At 37.5% G+C, this 24,387-nt stretch overlaps 1 protein-coding gene across 1 annotated transcript in view; it reads left to right on the forward strand.

Annotated features, from left to right (window-relative positions):
* The window catches only part of LOC122808876, a 520,542-nt gene that overhangs the window by 488,661 nt on the left and 7,494 nt on the right, over nucleotides 1–24,387 (forward strand). The window contains exon 5 of the mRNA XM_044079989.1: nucleotides 3,280–3,555. Coding sequence (XP_043935924.1) covers nucleotides 3,280–3,555 — 276 coding nt within the window. The remainder of the gene's footprint in view (nucleotides 1–3,279; nucleotides 3,556–24,387) is intronic.

A 24,387-nucleotide genomic window follows, 5' to 3' on the forward strand; every position in this document is an offset into this window, starting at 1 on the left:
TTATTAAAATGGCTGTACCACAAGTTAAGGAACCACAACAACATATCTATATCTGAAAACTCACAACAAGCATTAGGGTTTATTACTGAGAACATTGTATAATTGTCCCAGTGCCTAAAGTCAGTGACTTCTCTTTTACAATGAGCTAGAAACCAGTAAGCATTATTTGTCCATTAAAAAAATAATGGAAAACTACTGTACAGTCAGTAGAATACATCTTGAAATACGACTGACTATCCAAAAAACATCGATTTTAGATAAAGTCTAACACTGAAACAGTTCTACATACAATAATCAACTAATTTTGAGGCAATGGAAAAGGATAAACTAACAGGGAACATCTTTGTTGATCTGAATGTGTCTTTGAATTCGTCAACCATTCTCTTTTACTCCATGTAATGTCGTAATCTGATATTAAAGACAATGCCCAATAATGGTTGTTTGTTAGGTTTGGGGTTTGGCATAATGGTCAAGGTATTTACGTCACAGATGTAAAGTACAGTGTCTCATTAGCACTGTTAGTTAACTGGCTAGGCTTAAAATGGTTCACAAGGACAGCTAGTCTAATATTTACCTCTGAACAGTCTGCTATTTCACATAACAAGACATTCACAGGTAGACATGGCTTAAAACATCTCAGAAGATGGAACTTTCACAGCCCGGGCACCACTAAATTCATTCCTAATCCCTCTCTTCTCTTCAGTCTTTATTCACAACCTTGCGGTTAATCTGCCTAACCTGGACTGTGTGCTGTGTGATGATGGCATCATTATACTTAACACTGTGTACTGATGACATCACTTTACAGAACACTGCATACAAATGACATCTTTATACGTAGGTCTAACAGGTCTCTTCCAAAATCATAGCACACTATGTAATAGGACTTCTACACAGTATGAAACTGGCTTACAAAGATGCAATAAGTAATTGACTGATTAAAAAAAAAAGCTACTATAATATTTAAGGCCAAACAGAAAATCAAAACTAACCTCACTTTTTATCATAGTTGATCTGTTTTGTAGTTCTTTACCAAAAATAATTAAATAGAACTATCAATGGGGTAACTACAGGATAAAACAAATTCTCCACTCATATAGCCCATTGCAAATGATAACTTTACCTAGTTTTGCATTACAGATGCCAGTATTTAAAACTGAGTACTCCCTCCCCTTATTTGTATAAAACACAGACAACCCCCCCCACACACACACACACACACACACACATATTCTTCTGAATGGCTGACTACAGTTCACCAAAGCAATTAGTGAAAAAGCATTTTCAAAGTGTGCTCTTGCAGCTTGGAACTTTCTACCCAGAGCAAGCATGCTCTTGCTTTGAGTGTGGTTAAAATCATAAAATAGAAAATCATACATTTGACGTCTCTCATTCTTATTCTGAAAATATTGCTTTTTGCATTTGTATTTTTTTACATATCTGCCTTCCCTACATAACCATTATTTTAGTAATATTTTATATAACTAAAGCTTATCAATGTAATGCTAATCTCTTGAAATATTTTTCATTCTAGTGTTCATTTTCAATGGACCGTCTGACTCTGCAGCTATTATTTATTGTAATTCATGGTCATATCAGAAAACTTTAATTTTTCCTAGTCAACAAAGAAAGCAAATAAGAAAATTAATAAAAAGATATATAAATAAGTATTTAAACAAGGATATAGGGAATCTCCAAACTCTGGATCCCACACAGTTTGGTTTTGTGAAGGGTAGATCATGCTTGCTCAACCTGGTCAACTTCTTTGAGACAGTCACCAGAGCTGTGGATGAAGGCAAGGTGCTTCATACAGCCTATCTAGATCAGGCCAAGGCCTTTGATACCATCCCCACTCAGGAATCATAGAAAAACTCACTAAGCTAGGCATCAACCCCTATATCACTATGTGGGTTGCAAACTGGCTCACAGATAAAATGCACAGTGTGAAAGTAGCTGACTCTAAGTCAGACTGCCAACCAGTCTCGAGTGGAGTCCCACAGGGTTCAGTCCTGGGTCCTCTCCTGTTTGGTATCTACGTCTCTGAAGTCCAGGCCAACACAAATGGACTCTGGCTGACAAAGTTCGCAGACAATTGCAAGTTGGGAGCCATAATTAACTCCCCAAATGATGTTGACATCCTACAGAAAGGCCTCACTGAGACCAACGACTGGTGTCAGAACCATGGCATTAAGCTCAATGCCAAAAAATGTGTCATCATCCCCTTTAGAAAAAACTCAGTTCCCATGAATTACCACATCGATGGTAGTCCACTGAACACAGAAGGCATCATAAGACATCTGAGAACACAGGTTGACATCAACCTGTCTTTTGACCACCACATTGCCACAGTGGTCAGAAAGTCCTTCTATGTGGCACATATCATTACTGAGGGTTTTGCATCCAGGAAGAAAGAGGTCATTGTCTTTCTCTACTCTTCCCTTATTAGGCCAATTATTGAGTACACTGCCCCATTTAGTATGTACCTCACTAGACACCTGCAACAACTGGAGAGCCCACAAAAGTACCTCACAAAGATGATCTCAGGCCTTAAACACTTGTCCTATATGGACAGACTCAAAAAACTCCAACTATTCTCTGTCTCATATCGCCTACTTAGAGGCGATCTCTGCTTGAATTACAAAGCCATGTCTGACCCAGCTCTGTAAGAAATGCTACATCTAAAGAAATCCTAATCTCTCCGCACTACACACTCCAGAGACCTCAACCTCATTACCGCAATCAACAGAACAAGCTGGAGGGACAGGTTCATAACCCAGAGACTGCCCATGCTATGGAATAGACTTACCATACATGTCAAGTGGATTGCCTCACTGGCCGTCTTCAAGAGAAATCTTGATGAGTGGATGGGAAATAGAAAATTCACCCCTGGGATCACTCCAGTGGCTCTACTCGACAGAGGCATTGGGAACTAAGGTCAGGTGGCATGATGCCAGGGTAATCCTATGGGCTAGGCTTGCAAAGGCTCCAGGGCCATTAGCCTAGTACACACCTATGAACCTATGTTAAATATTATAGAATATACAATAAAATGACACATGTTTTATTAATGTGGTTTGTATTCTCCAGAATATGAAGAACAGTTTCCCTTCCTGCATATGGAAGTTTGTAAATTCACATACAGAAACAGGTTTTGGTTGCAACAAGCAGTGCTTTGAATTTCTAAAACTTTCTACAGATGTGGTGTTGGACATGTGAGCAATATGACATGGTTAGTTCAGAGTTTAGCATCTGTAAACTTTTTTCCTTCTGTTCTTACAGAAAAACTGGAAGAGCCAGAAATAAAAATGGAAGAAAATGGGACTATCGTTGCATGTGCCAGTAAAAACAACAGATATAAATACAGATTATGTATTCTGTATCAAAATGGTCAGCAAATACAAGACAGCGGTGGAAAATATAATGAAAATCATGCTGGGAGAATTGTATTTTCCATCTCTGATGTTCCAAATGGGAATTACTTCAACTGCTTGTGTTACACAGCTGAACCATCAGGGTGGACCAAAATCAGCTCTTCCGTCATTAAAGGAGAAAAGCGTGAGTAGTATCTAAGGTTTTGCTATTAGCCATTAATGACAACTTCAGTGCTGTATATTATTTGCTGAACAGATATGTTCTCACTGTGATTGCAGACCATAGCTCTATTATGTACAACCCAAAGAAATAATTGAAACATAATAGTGCAAATAAATCTGCTGTACAAGAGACTGACAATATGCCCATAACCTTATTTTTTCTGATGAAACATGGCATGTCTACATCTAGTGGAGTTTTGAGATTTGACTTTATTGGTCTGAATGTACCCATAAAGACTGAAAATAATTGAAAGGAAAAAGTCATAGGCATTGAGAAGTCATGTAGCTAAAACACTGGTACGTCCTTAGTGGATCATTTGCATATATATCCCATAGACCTCCACTACAGAAAATCTCACACATTACACATAGGTTCATAGGTTCATAGGTTGGTACTAGGCTATCAGTCCTAGGGCCTATACAAGCTTAGCCATAACAATTCCCTGGCTATTTCTTCCCATACTATTTACTTCCCTGGACCCCTGTCTAGCAGGGCGACTGACGTAATCCCCGGGGTGAATTTCCTTTCTCCCATCCAATCGTCAAGGTTCCTTTTGAAGAGGACCAAAGAGGCACTCTGCTTGACATGTATGGGCAATCTATTCCAGAGTCTGGGGAGTCTCTGGGTCTGGAACCTATCCCTACAGCATGTTTTATTTATTGTGATGACAAGGTTTAGATCCCCGGAGCGTGTGGCTCTGAGGGATTGGGATTTCTTTAAGTGTAGCATGTCCAACAGCTCTGGGTTTGACATGGCCTTGTATGTTAAGCAAAGATCACCTCTGAGTAGACGATATGCGACAGAGTATAGCTGGAGTTTTTTAAGGCAGTCAGCGTAGGGCATCTGCTTTAGGCCTGTGATTTTTAATTTGGCTTAGTTTTTCTTACAGTTTTTACCATACATATATATATCTATATATATCTATATTTATTTATCTATAGATAGATAATTATATAGTTATAGATGAGTGTGTGTGTGTGTGTGTGTGTGTGTATAAATATATATATATATATATATGTATGGGTCTATGACATTTCGCCAAAAATTCTGACATAGGGTCCAAATCGTCGAAAATCCATTTCGCCGAAAATAGTACTGGCAGGGTATATGATGTGGAAGATGTAGGAATTTAACCCCATTAAGGAAACTGCTTTTGCAGCAGACAGGAAGGAAAGCCAATGCAGCCTCCATGGGGGAGCACCCCCCATCCCCCACATCTGTTAATATACTAAGTTTGATACTGTAATGTAAGAAAATCCTGTGTTGCACATTCCAGCCCACTGCCCAATGCAAGTGCTGGACATAATATACATGTCAACATCAGGCAGTTCTCAGGGAAAGACAAAACCCTGTTTCCCCCTATGTGGTCTCCACTTTTCTATATCTGTAAATATACTAGATCTGACAATGCACAACAATGGGGAGGAGCAGAAATGTCCTTGTATCCGGTGGATATAGTAAAAGTTTTAGCAATGGAAGTAGGAATGTAAGTGTATAAGAGAGTACTTGTAGGTTAAGGTTAGGGTAAGGCTAGGTAGGGGCATAATTTAAGTGTTGTGTTTGAATGCAATGTTTTACAAATGTGCCTGAGTGTTTTGTAAAATGGTGTTGTTATGGAAATTGTGTTTTGTAAGATAATATGCAAGGATGGCTTAAGACTCAGAGGTAGGGTTATGGTTAACAGACATGAATAAGGTAGAACAGTGACAAAACCAAATATGGTAATTTCATCTCCATGGTATTCTTATGCTGTCCATCCCAAGAAATAGCTGACTGTCCATCTCACTCACTTACAGTCCATTCCTCTTAAATCAAGGCCTTGCACAGGTTAGATCCCCTCAGACATAATCTCCTCTCAGGAAATCAAACCCTATTAGATCTTGTTATTACTAACATTCCATTCCTCATATCTAGTGTATAGATTCATCCCCGTCTTTCTTACTGACCTGTCACTTTTAACCTCCTTAGCATCAGCAACACCCCCCCCCCCAAACAGTCATCATTACCTTTAGGTACCAATGGCAAAAAATATCACTGACCTTTCCACTCTTTGTATTCTTTTGCATGTTGTGTCTTGAAAACTATTTTTTTATTTGAAATTTATAATGCAATCCGTCCTTTGCCTTTGAGGTTTGGGGCCTGATATATGCCTGCCTTATAGATAATTATGTAATTTGCACACTGCAAAAAAGATACATCTGTTATATCAGATTGATACAGCATGGTTAGATAGGTGCAACAGGTTAGTAACATTATGCATAGCAATATTGCATCATATTTACAGACCATGGATGCATACATACAATGCATTAGTAAAAGTCAGGCATAACAATCTGCTTACAGGTTTAGAGAAGTACAACCATTTATATGTATGCAGATGTGCATTTCCTAAAAGAAGAGTGTAGAACAGATTGAAATAAACTAAGTTCTGGAGGCTACAAGCTGGGTTAGGTGATATTGCTCTTATTAATGCATTTGAACTTAGCTTGTTTAAATAAGAATTAATTGAATATGGGTCTGAACGTAGGAAAGAGTTCTTTTATGTCTCTGGGGAGAGATAGCCAGAGTTTGGAGGGAAGTACAGAGAAAATGTGGTTTGCTCCCTGCAGATTCATTCTTGAATAATGGAGCATAGGGCCTGAATTTGATTAGCTTCTGAGGTTGTAACTTTAGGGGCATATGTACAAAGTTTGTTGGAGAAGGAGGCTGGTGTGTCTTGGTGGAAAATCAATTTTAATAATCTAAGAAAATCAGCCCTTTTCTTCACAGGTAGCCATTTGACCATCTGGTACAACTGCCAGTGATGCTCTTGTCAATGGGATTATCTGTGATGTGGTACATTTTGTTAGAGATGGTTTGTAAGGTTGAAATGCTTTTGGTACACCCTGCTGTGAATAGTTGCAGGCTATAAGTCTAGTGGGGTGAAAACAGAGAAGCTTCTTTTTATTTCTCCAAATCATTTGCGTTTCCAACACTATGATGGGAATTGACCCCATTCTTAAGTCAATGTATAATTAAAGTTCATGAAATTAGTATTGTTTCAATCTTTGGTGTTAGCTAGAAGTGCTCTTTGTAGCACTCACAATGTGCCCAATAATGACTCCTTCTGCAATTGACACAGAGTTACATGTATCACTAACATATCTAATTATAATTGTAAATTCAGATTTATAAGACCCATTGCTCCTACTAATACTGGAATTGTTTGGATATCTTTCTTCAACATTATCCTCATTTCTTCCTGCAAATCCTGATATTTTATGTCCTTTGTGTATCTCTTTATGTAAAACACATTAGTCACTGGGTGTAGCAATTTGAATAATCAGTGCTACTTTTGGTGCAAATTCAATAATGCTTACACAGTCATTTTTTTCTGTGTTCACATCATGGCATGATATGAACACAGGCACAGCAGGTTTTAGATTCAGTAAATTCTGTGTAGGTGCACGCAAGCATGCACATTCACTCGCACCAGTGGAAAGTTTCGTGGCATGCAAATTTTGGCATAAGTAGCCAAATGTTATGCTAATGAAGCAAAGCAATATGGTGGAACAATCCAACAACAATGTAGGCTCCGTGTCCGTGTTGGAAGTGTATGCAAAAATTTTCAGTGTATGTACAGGAACCTACACGGAAGCAGAATTCCTGAAATATTGACAGAATGCCCATAAAAAGGTATAAACAGGTATTTACTGGCTGAGGACATCCAAAAGGATAAGGAATATGTGTAAAATCACTATAAATATTATAATTTTTATTTTAGCACAAATTTGCGCAATGCACTGCTACATGCAAAACATTTTAAGAACAATAATACAAATGTAATTAAAAAGTTTGGTATGATATATTGTCATAACAATGACAGTAATACTCTACATTGTATCTTTAAATCTGTGCACCTGTGCTATTGGCCAGCTTACACCACTACTATCCATATAGTTTCCAGGCTATCAGCATGGTTATTATATATACATACCGCTCAACCTGGAAACATGAAAAATCTGGACAAGGCCCATGAATAATAGATACAAATATGTATGCTAATTAACATAAAATGTGCATACATAATTATGTAACCCCACCCACTCCAGTGGAATTGTGGGATATCAACTTTCAAATGCAAACTGAAGAACAGATAACCAAAATATGGCACCAGAGTCCCTCTGCAGCCATTCCAATGTCACATTACCTGGTTATTTCACTCCATTTACCATAAACACTAATGTGTGCATACTGCTCTACTTCTACAGTAATTATTTGGATTTTATTTTTACATTTTATAGCACAATGTACAAACACTAATAGACATCTGTTAAACAAAAAGCAATACTGTCTCACAATAAAAATAGACTTGGCATTAAAACTTCTCTGCCCTTGAAACTCCTCACATTCATTGAAACAGCATTGAAACCCACATCCAAGGAAAATGCACCTAAGGTACTTACATTTTTATTGTTTGCTGATTATTATTCAAAATTTCTTTCTTTTTTTTTTAAATAATTTTATTGATTTTAAAGAAATAAATATAAACAATTACAATTATCCTTGTTTTCCCACCTCTCCTCGACTAGTTTAGACCAGTTTACAGGCATTGCTGTATTCTGGGCTGTGGTGTAGTTCCTGTGTTGTCCATTACCTTACTTGAATAGAAGGAAGCTTCTTTGCTCACCAGTGGGAGTGGGGAGCCTTGAGCAGCCTACCTGTCCCTGTAGGAAGTGACCTCAGCACAAGAAGCTGTAGTAATTGGTTGTTTTGGACCATTTCTAGCTCTTTTGTAGTTCCCTGTTTAAAATCCACCTCTGGGCGTTTTTTTTCTGGCTATACTGCTCAGACAAGCTCCTCGTGGTCCTGCAGAGTGGTCTTAGCTACAGAGAACTCAGAAAAGCGACTACTTCCTGGATTTAAGTATCTTTGCTTTTTTTCACTTGGAATAGCTTCTGTAGCTTACCCTGAACTAGCTTGAACTGTTTTTTTTAACTATTTGCTGCATTATTTAAAAATCTGCACTTAAAGTTACTTTTTAGTCGAATTTGATTGAAAGTTTGTTTGTTTGTTGTTTAATTTAACTGTTGAGGCTGCCCACTAAAGTGTGCTAGCCTGTGTAACTGATTTATCACTGTTTCTGCATTTTCTGTGTGTTTCTATCAAAAAAACAAAAAAGCAAAAAAATTATCCCTGTTTTCCCGCCTCTCCTCGACTAGTTTAGACCAGTTTACAGGCATTGCTGTATTCTGGGCTGTGGTGTAGTTCCTGTATTGTTCATTACCTTACTTGGATAGAAGGAAGTTTCTTTGCTCACCAGTGGAAGTGGGGAGCCTTGAGCAGCCTACCTGTCCCTGTAGGAAGTGACCTCAGCACACAAAGCTGTAGTAATTGGTTGTTTTAGACCATTTCTAGCTCTTTTGTAGTTCCCTGTTTAAAATCTGCATTTGCACGGCTTTGCGAGGTTGTGCGCATAGTGCAGTGCCGGTTAAACAAGGTTAAACTTCTTCTGGCTCCTCCAAGTCTGCTCTTCAAATTTTCCCTTAAGGAAGCTCTACTCTTAGTATAATCAGACTACTCACTATAATATAAGCCTAGCACTTGTTCTCAATACTACTCTACTAAGTAAGCACTCTTGTACTAAGTAAAGCACTACATCTACCTACCACCCCTGTGAATATCCACTTCCCTTAAAGGTACAGCACTCCCTTATACTGTTCTAGCATGTCGAGTGGTAGATTACTGGAGTCCTCTCCAGTTCAGCTGGTCAATCTGGGTATCTTGAGACAATGCTACAATTGTCTCATGTACACAGACAACCCTCTCCTCCTCCCAACAAACACACATACATGTGAGAGATGCAACTATATAGCCAAACTGGAGGCTAAACTCTCTCAACTCAGGGCTGGCATGACCAGACAGGAGGAGATGGTAACCACACACACAGCAATCCCAGTCCCACCTAGACCTACCACAACTGCAAACCAAACACATAAAAACACAAAGACATACTCGGAGGCTCTAATAAAAAACTTACCAAAACAACAGAGGCTCCCAAAGCAGACATCCAAAAATCCACCACGTCAAAACAAAACACATGCAACACATACTTCAATAAATCAGTGTGTCAACCAATCACAGCCCTTAAGGCCAAACACCATGCCTGATACACTAGTAATAGGTGACTCTATAGTCAGACACACTGATGTCCCGCTGACCAGGCTGAACAAAGAGAAGGTGACTGTGAGCTGTCTATCGGGAGCTAGGATCTGCCACATAACACACGCACTCAAGTCATTCCAAAGCAAGTACAAATATGACTCCGTTATTGTCCATGTTGGCGTGAATGACCTGAGACGTACCTCCCTGGACTACATGAAAAGAGACATAGAGGAGCTCTCCGATTATGTAGCCCAGGCTGGTATGACCCTGACCCTGAGCAGCATCTTGCCCTCACCAAGAATGATACCACAATACAAAGACAAGATGCTCAGCTTTAATAATTGGCTCAAGTACTGGTGTCATTCTAAGGAGATCCAATGTCTGTCTGCCTGGGATGACATGTTGGACAAGCCACGCTGCTTCGCAAGGGATGGCTTACACCTGTCACCACTGGGCTTCCGGATATTGGCTAAGGCTCTTGCCACCCCCATAGTTCCTTTTTAGGCAAGGCTCAAAAGGCAAACCCACCTCCTTAGAAAACAAAAATGGAAAAAAAACTAAGGGTAATGCTGCTCAATGCCAGAAGTCTAAATCTCAAGATGCAGGCACTCGATGCACTCCTCAGCATGGAGAACATCGATGTCTGTGCAGTAACTGAAACCTGGTTCAAGGCTCCTAAGAGCACCCCAGCGCTACCAGGCTATACCTCGTATCATGCTTTTTGGCCCCAAAACCCGGGCCAAACCACAAAGGGAGGGGGAGTGTCCATATTCATCAAGGACACCCACACCTCCAGGTTAGTAGCAACACATGAAGCATCAGAGACCATACAGGTGCAACTAACCATAGGCAAAACTGCTATACAACTGGTAGCATGTTACAGACCACCCTCTCAATCTCAGGAACCCCACTCAGCCTTCCTGAAGACATTGGAGGAAATGAATATATCATAAAATACCATCATACTGGGAGACTTCAACTACCCAAACATAGATTGGGTACATTATTCTAGCCCTAATACCCTAGTCCAAAGGTTCCTGGAATTCATAAATTCAAATGCACTGGAACAACTAGTCACCTCTCCCACTAGGGGAGATAATATACTAGATCTGATCATCACAAACATGGGGACAAAATGCTCCACACTGGAGGTTTGCCCCTCACTAGTGAGATCTGACTACAAACTAATCACCCTGGATATACATATCCCACCTCCACCCCCAGCACAAAAGACCACAGTGAAAAACTTCTCAAAAGCAGACTTCACTCTTCTTAAGACTGAGATGGTATCCTTTAAGCCCACTGTGCCAGTGGATACCACATCCCACAATGCTGAATCCTTCACAAATGCTTTCTATGGACATCTCCAAGAATGCATGGATCATGCAATCCAAATAAATCCAAGTCCCTCTCCACCAAAGGCAAGTATCCTATCTGGTGGACCTCAGCCATTAACAAATTGTATAACAAAAGAAGGAAGCTACTGCACGTCAGAGCAAAATCCCATGAAGGGAAGACATCTCTGATCAACATTAGCAGAAAACTATGTTCTCTTATAAAAACATCCAAGGCCAAATTTGAGAGAAAAATCGCTAAGGACACTAAAGATAACCACAAAGCCTTCTTCAGCTATGTTAGAAACCTGGGCGGAAACCCTCAGATATGCTCAGAATTAGTTCACAGCAACAAAAAAATACACTGAACCCACAGATATTGCCAACATTCTGGCTGACAGGTTCAGTGCAAATTTCTCCTCTCCCTCATCCCCAAAAGAAGAAATACTTATCCCAGCTGAATGTAATCTCCCTGTCATCTCAGATGTCCAAGTGAGAACCGCCCTAAACAAAGCTAAAAACACAGCATTAATGGGACCTGACGGTATCCCAGGTTGCGTGTTACGTGAACTCCAAAAGGAGCTAAACCCACACATAAAAATGCTATTTAACCTTAGCCTTACTTCAGGATATGTACCTGAATACTGGCGTACAGCAACAGTGGTCCCACTCCAAAAAGGGGGTGCCTCTACAGACCCTGGGAACTACCACCCCATAAGCTTAACCAGCCTGGTCTGCAAAGCTATGGAAAGAATTAATATGGAACTCATAAACAGAGCCATAGGGGACCTACAGACACTTGTCCCCACCCAGTTCGGCTTTGTAAAAGGCAGATCCTGCCTTTTGACCCTGGTTGACTTTTTCGAAACAGTCACTAGAGCCATTGATGAGGGCAAAGCAGTCCATATAGCCTACCTGGACTTGGCTAAGGCCTTCGACACAATACCCCACTCAGGCATCATAGATAAGCTCAACAGCTTAAACGTAAACCCTTATGCCACTAGATGTGTTGCAAACTGGCTAAAGGACAGAACCCATAAAGTTAAAATCGCCGGAGCAATGTCAGACTCAAAGCCAGTCACAAGTGGTGTCCCACAGGGATCTGTCCTGGGACCCCTCTTGTTCGGCATTTATTTCTCAGATGCTAAAGCAAACATGGGAGGGTTGTGGCTGATAAAGTTCGCAGTTGACTGCAAACTATATGCCATAGTCGATACACCAGCGGACACATACATCCTACAAAAAAGCCTCACAGAAATGGACAACTGGTACTGGAGTCACGGCCTTAAACTAAATGCCAAAAAATCTATAGTCATCCCCTTTGGGAAAAACAAAGTACCCACAAATTATCACATAGACAGCAACCCACTGAGTACGGAAAAAGTAATCAGAGACCTAGGGACCCAAGTCGACAGCGACCTCTCATTTGACACCCACGTTGCCAAAGTGGTTAGAAAAACATTCTACCTTGCACACCTCATCATGAAGGGATTCGCATCCAGATCCAAGGATGTCATTGTACCCCTATACTCCTCCCTCATCAGACCCATGATTGAGTACAATGCCCCATTTGTTATGTACCTCACCCGGCATTTGCAACAGCTGGAGAGACCACAGAAGTACCTCACCAAGAGGATCAAGGGTCTCCAACATATGTCTTATTCTGCCAGACTAAAGAAACTTCAGCTCTATTCAGTAGCATACCGCCTGCTCAGAGTTGACCTCTGCCTGACGTACAAGGCCATGTCCAATCAGGATCTGATGGACATGTTCCACCTCAAAAAATCCAAATCCATCAGGACCATGAGAGCTAAAGACTTAAACCTCGGCACAAGTATGAATAGGACATGATGGAGGGATAGATTCATAACCCAGAGGCTTCCCATGCTTTGGAACAAGATCCCAGTTTTATATTAGTCAGAGCCCCTCACTGACTCTCTTCAAGAGAAATCTTGTTGAGTGAATGGGAGATCGTAAGTTTACCCCAGGGGTCACATCTGTGTCACTGCTAGATAGGGGCACGGTGAACTAATTCTATTATATAAGGGGACCTTCATTGTGTCACTACTAGACAGAGGCACAGTATTCTAAATCTATTCTGTGCATTTTTGTACCATTTCATGGGGTGGCAAAAGCCACATCACTATGGCTAGGCTTACAAATGCCCCAGGGCAGATAGCCTAGTACTATACTATGAAACTATGAAACTATGTTCTTTTAACATAAAGATATTTACAATTCAAAAAGTGTTCACATAAGCATTCAAATAACAATGTTTAACAAATAAAGTGAAACTATATACAAAGACATCCATTGAATATCATTAAGTTGCCTAGTAGTTGATTATTCCATATATATAACCCGTAGAGAACACAAACGGAACACCACTGCAGCCAGAACGATGTAAAAGAAAAGAAACGCAATTTATTTAAAGACCAAAACAGCGTTTTCGCTTCCAGAAAGCCAGAAGCTTCATCAGCAGTTGAAAGGATTAAAACCTAATGCATTTAAAACAAAGTAACTGGCGCTTGTTGACGACATCACCACAAGCGCCACAAGGTTGCTTAAAGGGGCAACGATGAAACTTAAAAGGGCAACAATAACAAGGAGAGCGGGTAAATACAAATACATAATATGCCCTGTAAAACTTATATAAAAAAATTAAAACATTCTATAATGAAGTGTGAAGCTAAAAAGCTGTATATAGTGAATATCAATAGACAAGAGCAACTAAATGTACTACTGCATCGGGTCACCTAACAGGAGCAAGCAATATAAAAAAAGCTACATATCAAAGGAAAATCAATATGTTGAGATTGCTATTACTTTAAACTATAGATGGAATAGAACACTGAATGGGCTTAACCCTAGCAAAGCATTATATGCAACATTATTCACTGTCCTTGGAATTGACCAATGGAATAGGTTGGTACGCCACCAAGAGTAAAAATGTACTATCTAAGGTAGCTCTTATATTTAAGAATTGCAGCAATGTTACAGTTTTCTTTTATCAGAGGTGGCCCACAATCTCTCATTGTCGAGACTCGTGAGCTCGAATGGCAACTCCAACTGGACGCCTTTTCATTTCCTGGGCTAAACGAAAACTGTAACATTGCTGCAATTCTTAAATATAAGAGCTACCTTAGATACATTAATTAAAAACAAATGCACACTTACTTTTCCCTTTTTTCCTTCCTTCAGTTTACCATAAACATAAATAAAAATAAGATGATTGAAGATTTCTTTCTTGAGAATCAAACTGAGTCCAAATGGTGTAGTCAGCAAGTTTAAAATACATTTTTAAACAGGTCGACTAGCTCTGATGTCATCAAAATGTGTCACAATGTCGTGGAGTTCATTTGAGAATGCAGAGAAGATTTTTAGTGAAAATAAGGTAGTTCATGAATAAATAAGTTTGTAGACATCAAGCTCGAGCTTCACAAAGTCTCTGGAAGATGTTTTTTCATCATTTTGAGTGAAAAAAACCACCAAAAATAATAAGTATGCAACTATTTAAAATGTATAGGGAAAGATCATATGAGTTAACATCTGCATGCTTCCCATTGCCTGCTCACACATGCACAGCTAGTTTGAACTGTCCTTTACAAATAAGCAGCACCACAGAACTCCAGTTGTAGCAGAATGTATTTGAAATAAATCACATAGCCTTATTAATCCATTTTATATTCACATGACAGGAAAAAAAAGTGTATTTAAAAGTGTATTTAAAACTGTAAAGGAGTTCACTTATGAATCATATAAAAATGTTAAGAGATTGTCAGATCATATTATCCCCATATGAATTTAACATATATACAAGTTTTAAATTAATTTTTAGGGTATAAACTGTATAACAAAAACAGTGTTCAGTATGAATTACAGAGAATGATAATTGAATGTGTGGTGAGCTCTTATTTACTACTAACTATGTAGGTTTAATTGATCTGACTGTAAATAGTTTTAAAAAATTAGAGATTTTATAGGGAATCTAGAATGTTTATATATGGAAAGTGCTTATTTTACTGTCACAATGGCTCCATTTGTTTACCCTTCACTCTTAAGATATCTTTATAACAATACCCATAACTATATATTTACCATTAGTATACACTTTTACCTCAGTATAAGTAAAAATGAAATTATGAAATTATGTGTATACTTAAGGTCATGTGTGAATGGCATGAAAAAAGTAAAAAGCAGGCTTACCTTGTAAGTGAAAAAATCAACATATAATTAACACAGTGACGGTGTTTCCAGAAACATAACAAACTGCAAACATAGATATTTAAGTCACTTGTTTCTTAGTCTTTTTTGTTTCTCTGAAGTCTTCCAAGTGGGATTAGAAGCCATTCTTTTAAGCATGGGATTAGCCCATTCCATCTCTTCCATTTTTTCCAAGATCTTATGGACTTTTACATAGTTCAGAGCTGATTCTAAGTCTTCAAACATTTTGGGACCTTCCGATGCAAATATCTTCAGCTTCGCAGGGAACAAAAGGTGTGTTTTCACCTGTACTTTCTTCAATTCTTTTATCAAAGGTAAGAATATTTTTCTTTTTGCTACAACTGCTGATGAATAATCATTGTCAAAATGTATCGTAGCTTCATTTAATTTAATTGGTGACTTGAACCAGGCAGTTTTTAACACTAATTCCTTGTCTGAGGGTGAGAGGAATTTGACAATGATAGATCTAGATTGCTTTTTGTTAGCAGTGTTCACTGTGGCAAGGGAACAATGTGCCCTCTCAATACCAAAGGACATAGCTTCAGTAAGATCAAGAGTCTTAGGTAACCAAGGATTGAGAAAGTTAGTCATGTTGTTCTCTTCTGTGCCTTCTGGTAGTCCAAGTATTCTTAGGTTGTTGCATCTGGATCTGTTTTCTAGATCATCTAACTTATTTTGTAGAGATGTATTTTGTTTGAGTAAGAATTCCACATTGTTTTCATTTTCAATAATTATCCCATCCATATCGGTCAGAGCTTCTTCAATACCTGTTATCTGTAATTTTTGTTGTAACAAGTCTTGGTGAAGTAAATCCTTGAAATTATCTGTTTTCATATCCAGCTTATCAATTTTTGTAGTAAGATCCTGCATATTTGTTATCAAAGTCTGAATCTCTATTTTGAGGCTGGAATCTTGGTTGCTGGATTTAGTGAAGGTCATGATGAACTCTTGCAGATGAGGAGAAATTATCCAGGAATAATTTGACAAGAAAATCTTCCCTTTTTTGTTTTTAACTAGATATTATTGTAGATGAAGTTAATTTCTTTCAAATCATATATAAAGGTATTTTCAGGTTTTAGTTTGAAGGCAGAATTCCTGTCAGAATAATATTTGTTTAGTGGAGCTGTTGAAATCTGCTGCTACTCAGAGATAATCTTGGCCATGCCCCTTTTCTAAATTTCTTGAAGTTGTGAAGCTAACCTTTTCAATTTAAGCTTCATAACCGCCCTTAATACTATTTTTGAGAGACATGAGATACCAGAAGAGGTCAGTAATAACAGCTGCAGTTTTCAGTCATTAGTTTTACATGTGTGATAAAATATTCAACTTTAAGCAAATGACTACAAGTCCCACATGCCTTCAAAACAATGCACTATCCGAGTATGTTGTAAATAATCTAATAAAAGAATATGGTGTTACTTATCCTTCTTGGAATACTACATTACTCCATTACAGCCAGTAAGACAAGACACAGTTCATCTTCTAATAGGTGGACATCTGAGAACAAAACTACTAACTGCATTCTCATCGTTAACATTACAAAGCAAAGCAAGCAATCTCCTATTTAACTGCTACAAAAATGGCAAAGGAACTAAAATGTCTCCTATGAAAACAATGAGGAAATTGCCTGTGCCTATGGAAAGGGAAAGAGTTGTCATAAATGTGACAAATGAAGAAATCGGGAACAAAGAAATAAGGAATAGGTTCATAGAGTAGTATTAGGCTAACTGCCCTTGTGAGAGATTTTAAGCCTAGCCAATTACCAGCTGTGAGATTCAAACCCTGTACTTGTGTTTGGAAGGAAAAACAGCTTAACCATTAGGCCACCCTCCCAACCCCTAATAGCATAGTTCTCTGAGAAGCAAACCTTCTGAAATCTTATCTGATACAAGGATAAGGTAAGATTTATAGAAGAAACAGAAGACATGCAGAAACTACCTGACTCAGGCAACTGTGCAATGCTGAGGAGGGAGAAATTTCAAAATAATCCTGACATTTCAATAAAAGAATTACCCACTATTGAGACTTATTGAATTGATGCCAGACTTGTTAGCATATGTGCCGACTCATTGGGCAAAGTATCAAGTTATTGATGTGAACCCAGTACTTTCTGAGTCTGACATAAACAACTCAAACAATAATAATTACAACATTTTATAATAACTGCAACTGCTAATAAAAATGTGACTCATAAAAATAATGTATATGTCTAAATGTTACTGGGAGGACTGACTCTTATAAATATTCACATTTCAGAAAGTTAAAGACCTAGAGATTTAGATTGTACTTCATTAAAATTATGTCAGTGTGCATTTTTCTATGAATTGTATTTCACAAGGACAAGTAGTCAGTATTAAGATACTTTGTATGCTATATATAATTATATGTGATTCAGTTATTTTTAAAACATACCTCTCACCTGTCTGGATTTTTTGCAGAATGTCCTGTCTTTTACTTATATGTTGTGTCTGGTCCTCATACAGATTTGGTATTGTGGGGTTTGGCATATTGGTTAAAGTATCTACTTTGCAAACACAGTATACAGGGTTTGATTCTCACCTTTGATCACTGTCTGGTTAACTAAGCTTGTAATAGTCTGTAAACTGATCGCCTAGTATTTACTTATGAGCCTAAGTGACTAAATAATGACAGACATTTGAAGTTATTTTTCACATCCTTCAGAAAGTACATATTAATATGAAACCTGTTATTTTAGCAACTTTCTAGGTTAAGAGCAACATTTGAAATCTGTTCCTATTTTTGGCTTTTTTCTTGCTAAGAAGTTGAGAGCTATGTTCTAAAGTAAGGTTGATGTCTCAGATGACAATATGCAAAGTTTAAGTAATTGTAATTTACCACATTAAGAAACATTATCCTAGTGGAAAGTGTGTTTATCTTGATTCAGCAATCTGTTTGGCTTGTAGTAGACAGTGATGGTGTCAGGATGCCTCTTTGTGAAAGGCACTTTTATTTTGGCCTTTCTGTGAATCTGTAATAAGTATCTTAACTTATACATGGAGCGTAGTGTTAGGAAAAAATATTGTATGCCTGGGTGTCTAAGGATAGGATAATTCTGTAAATTTTTTGTCAAGCTCACGTTTCTAGACTAGATGTCCTTTCAATTGCTTCACTTCTCTCGTCTATGAGGTTTTGCTCATCATGTTTTTCCCTCAAGGTCCAACTCACTGCTTTCTGCAAATGTTTTCACTGTGACTTCTGTGGCCTCTCAGCTTTATCCTAATACATCCAATCCATGGGGCTATCCCATCTATTTCCTCAGTATCATATTATGTGGTATGGCACACAAGTTATGACCCACCCGCAAAGTATGACAGCAATATAGTGCTGTGTCCCCCTCATGTGTGAACAGTGTAATTGTGCTTTCAGCAGGCCAAGGACCCTGTGTTGTTGGAGTTTGATGACACTCTTTTTATTGCATGTCATAAACCAGGACTCAAGAAAGTATCCAACATCACCTGCAGCACACCACAAAAATGTTTTAGGGACTGGTGGACACTCTTTGTAGCTGCACATAAACTGTCTCCCTACAATATTGTACTTGACAACTAGATGGCTCTGTGAAAGTCACCTTGATGAAATCAGTCATATAGGTGACATATAGAAGTGAGAAACATGGGAAGTATTTGAATGCTGTGCAGACAACTTGTTAACAGTCCTCTGTATATTGTATACTGTCAGTTCATGGAATGCTAGACATTGCTGGTAATATACTTTGTTAGTGTGTTCCAAATGGTGGCTTTATAACCACATCTGCCATCTGTGGCACCCAGGATATCAAAGTGGTGCTAAATGCCACTGAAGTTACTCATAGTGGTGGGCCTGTCTTCTGCTGTCTTGGGAAACCAGATATGCTTACCCACATGTGGAAGCATAACATCAAAGAGCATGTCAAGCATTCTCAAAGCTGTTGCCTCTGATATACATAACTTGTCCCTAGATTGTCATCTAATGTTTCCAGTAAATAGAATGCTAAGTGTTACATATACCATTGTCTCCACAAGGTTATTAAGAGCACTCATTCTCATAGATTCTGCATGTGCATGGTAAATGTCTACAAAGCTCTTTACAATGTCCTGGTCATTATGGAATGGATCAGCTCTCTTCTGCTAGTCAAATTATTTTAGGTTATGTGCTGTATATAATGCTTCATTGCTCCCCTCTGCCATGATACACTACCGGGTGGGAGATGGCTGCATTCTGGTCAAGATGATGTAGCCGTACTACAAGTTATGTTGTGAAACTTTTGCATCATTGTTGTCTGCAGTGTAGATCATTTCTGCATCTTTGACCTTTTGCAATCACTTGAATGGTGTGCAAGATCTTCTAGCTATAATTATAAATTACAACACTAACTTGATTGTATGCATTTGTATACTATTACTGTCTCATTTGTGTAGGGCCTTCTCCTGCATCTCATTACATTGTAAGTTACATATATAAAGCAATGCATATTTCTACTTACTGCACTGTTTCTCAGCATATTTCTAAGAACTGCCCCCACCAAGTTCCTGCTATGCAATACACCATTTGCATGTAGCGGAAATAGGGGCATTTTGCTGTTTCTTGAATGTGCGTGGTTCTTAAATTATCCTGTTCTCTTTCCTGATTTTTAGAAAGATCACACTCAACTTCTGCTTTCTCTGTGTTACAGCAAGATATTTTAGTTGGGACCTCCCACAGCTGCACAAACATCTGACATCACAAAAGTTTAAACTAATTTTTGGCATTGGATACAGACATCTGTTATTCTTTCCCAGTGCTTTTTTACAGCATGTTGCTGTTTTGAATATCTGTGATTCATGTGCATTTGTCAGCCTGACAGAGAATAAATAAATCACCAGGCTAGGATGCAGACAAAAACTGAAACAGTTTGTTCCAATACATTAAAACTATTTAAGGATACATTTCAGAACAAAACCATGAAAAGAGATAAGGGCAAATGTGTAGATTCAATAAAACTGCATAAAATTGGTAAGCACTTTCATCAAAACTTTGTTAGACTTCATCAGATGTTTGCAATTAAATCATGTGATCCTTTTATGCTCTTTCCTAAGCAAATGACTAATTTAAAACTTTAAGGAACCATAGTAACAAAATGTATCTAAATCAGATACTGAGATACCATTGCCTGATGAAAGCAGACTGTAAACTATTTTAGTTCTCCTTTGTCATTTCATACTCTTCATGTAAACTATATCAATTATGAACTTCCAATGAGAATCTAAAGCAAGAATAAATATTAAGTTGAAAATAAAATACGTTGAGTTCCAAATCATAATAAATGAAATTAATGCAGATAAAAAAGTTATTAAATAAAATAATATCAAGTTGAAATAGTCATTTTAAGTGTAGACCTAAAAAATTATATTAATATGCTCAAAGGGTTGAGAGGGTGGCCTAATGGTTAAGGTGTATGCCTTACAAACATAAAGTGCAGGGGTTGAGTCTCACAAGGGATAATTGGCTAGGCTTAAAATGGCTCACAAGGGCAGTTAGCCTAGTACAAACCTATGAAGGGGTAGATCTTCTAGGATTACTGCTCATATGGCTTCATTTTCAATAAACCCGAGATGGATATTATATTGCTGAGGCCTGGTGGGGCTGTGGCATTTAAATATATTTACACTATAACTCACATTTTATTTATTTATTTTTTATTTATTTGCAGTTGGTTTACCAGGATAGTCCATTGGGCCAAAAAGAACCCATTTTCAATGGAGTCCTGGGGAGAAAAGCTCCAGAACTACGTATGTTACAAAAAAGTAATTCATACTAGTTATACAAAACTATAACAAATGACAAATTATATTATAATACAAAATATTTTGACACCAGAAAACAATTTCAAGTAAATACAGAAAAAAATAACTATGAAAGGAGAAATAGATACAATTAATAGATTATAGATAGTAAAGAATATTGCATGAAAAAATATTTTGAGTTTGTTTCATATTCTGAAATACTGAATGAAACTTCTGAGAAGTCTCACATTATTCAAGGTTTATTGTCCAAGGTCCCCCTCTTGGATTATGGTCCACTTTTTTCCAAAATAGAAAATGAAAAGTTGTGATTGCTGTTTTTGGATATGTGTTTATAGAGGGCTTTGGTACTTTTTTTTTACATGATAAGTATGCTTGTATATTCGCTGTTTAACTTTGTGCTCAGTTTTTCCAATATAAAATGCCGGGCATGGGTTGCATGTTGTGATATATACGACTCCTTGAGTATTACAGTTATAATAACCTCTAATATTTATTTCCTTATTCCCTACTTGAATAACATCCACTTGATTTATATAATGGTACTGGACACACGCTCCGTATCTTATCATTTTTTCCTGTATGTTGTTTGTGCCAATGGGATACATTATCACAATAATTTGTAAAGCTGTTCCTTTGTTTGTACACTATTTCTGACAGTGTACCACATTTTTCATAGATGTCTTTATCATTTAAAATAAGCTTCCAATTGACAAAATATTAGCAATTTGTTGACTGTCATTGTTAAAGGTAGTGACAAAGGGGGTGTGCAAATTCATTATTAGCTTGATCTGTCCCACAATTGTTGTTGGCCTGAGGGTATTTAATTGGGATTCACTGATATTTGTTGATGTAGTTGAACTCTGTATAAATCTCCTTTTACTGAGGAGAGGAATATATATATACCTGTTTTTCCTTTATGAATTATTTACTATCTATCTATCTATCTATCTATCTATCTATCTATCTATCTATCTATCTTTAAAAAAATCAGCATATGGATAATTAATTTAGGCTAAATTATGATTCAGCAAGTCTCAAAGGAGTAAACGTTCATCATATTTGGCAAAATCTGCCCAGTTGACCCCCTTTTTCCTCCATGTTGAAAATCTTGCTACACACTTCTTGAACCCTCATGCCTTTATATAGTACCTCTTAGGCTGCAAAATCTTATGCAAGGTGAGAATAAAGCATGTTGAACTGGCAGATTTTTACAGAAGCAGCACGCATTCCTTTGAGACTCATTTTATCAAAGAGTACTTATTTAAATAACAAAGTTTTATCTGTCAGTACAAAGGACAGAGAAAATAATTTTAAAGGGTCACTTCTACTGCATGAGACATTGTAGCCCTGTATAGTAACCATCATTAGTTTGACATTTATAAAACGTTTAGATAAGACAAGAGCCTCCCTTGGTTGAGCATGAAAATTGTCAAATTTTATCAGTGCTCCACCCTGCTAAACACAATTAAATAAATAAAATGAACATAGAATGATAATGTATTCCTAAATGTAAACTTTCTGTCTTCTACTTTAGAAAGTAAAGAATTCTATGGTACAGGCACTATCTTTGAAAAATCTGTTTTGATGGTTGAGACAGAAAGTCAGGCTCTGATTAGATAAATTACATATTTTTGCTGAGAGTGTAATGAATATTAAAAATAATTGCAAACAAGGTCACAGCTTGAACAAATGGTTCGCTGAAATAAATAATATCCAGATAAATGCCCACAACAGCATTCAGCGAGCCAGAGAAAGAATAAAGAAGCCACAATCCAAAAAATAGTAAAACTGAAAAACAATTTTATTGTAGGTTAGCGCTTTCATGATGTTACACACCACTTCATCGAACCACAACTAACTACACACGTTCAACTGTGGTGAACTTTATACTAGTCATAGTCAACACTAATTAGAGAACAGCCCATCAAAGCACAGAACTAATTAACTTAGCTATGTATATCATTCAGCATAAATCATGAAAATGCATCAAAAATACAAATAAACATCAATAACCAAATATTAAACAATATAAAATAGTATAAATATATATATATATATATATATATATAAGTTTCTCATATAAAAAGGTTACATGACACTTACATAAATATAGAATAACTACTTAAAGAGCCTTCTGTTTTTCAGAAATGGTTTCAAAGGGATTCTATCATTTAACCCCTTCCCCCTACCTGCCCTTGGCCTTATGATCCATCTGGTGTCTGAGGTTTCAGTGTGGTTATTAATATCCCCTCCTCGATCATTTTCCATTATCTTTTCCATCAGTAGAAATCTAAATCTATGTGCCGATCCCTCAATAGATACATGTTTGGCCAAAGCAGTTGTCAGGACACCATTCCTAATATTTAAAATATGTTCCCTGATTCTAAATCTCAGCCTTCTGCTGGTCTTCCCCACATAGAAGGCTGAACAGAGGTTGCAGAAAGCTAAATAAACTGCATTTGATGTATTGCAGTCAGCTGTGACATTAAACTTAAATGCTCTTCGAAGATCTGGGTGATCAAACAAGTTAGTTTTGTCTATATATTCGCATTGATTACATCTAGTGCATGGTACAGTTCCTTTTATTATATTAGTTTCTACTTGCATTGTCTCTCTGGGATAGCATAAAAGTCTCTTGAGAGATTTTTTTGTTTTTGAACAAAAACCTACGTTTGTCCCCCACTTTGTTTCTGATGTCTGAATTATGGGTCAGAACAGGCTGATGTTTTTTAATTATTTCGATAATTACATTAACATCTCTGGTAAAATATGTTGGTACTCGTACTATATTACTTTTATGTCTGGCCATTTTATTGTCCTCATTACGTAGTGAATAATAGGGTTTCCCCAGATTATTTCTACATGTAGCTGCTTCCCCGAAGATTTTCTGAGTAGAGGGGTCAGTGTAGCCTCTTTCTTCGAATCTATCTTTGAGTTCAGATAGCTCCTTTTTAAAGTCTTCATCATCTGCAGTTACTCTAGACACCCTTAATGCCTGACCCTTAACTACATTTCTAAAAATGTGCCTTGGATGCATGCTCTTTGTATGAAGTAATCTATTCCTATGGCAATCCTTCCTGTGTATTTTGATAAATAAACACCCACTGTCCTTAAAGACCATGATATCTAAAAACTCATTCTCATAGTATGAACTCCTGATATCAAACTTCAAAAAGGTTGGTGCTATTCCTGACTTCTTCAAAGAAGCACTTAAGTTCAGCCTCTTCTCCATTCTATAAAAGGAAAAGATCATCCACAAATCATGGGTGCACTTTTACCCTTCTAGTTACACAGATATGGGCACACTT

The sequence above is a fragment of the Protopterus annectens genome, chromosome 1.part1 (assembly GCF_019279795.1).
Source record: "Protopterus annectens isolate FY-2018-M chromosome 1.part1, PAN1.0, whole genome shotgun sequence".
Classification (NCBI taxonomy): Eukaryota; Metazoa; Chordata; order Ceratodontiformes; family Protopteridae; genus Protopterus; species Protopterus annectens.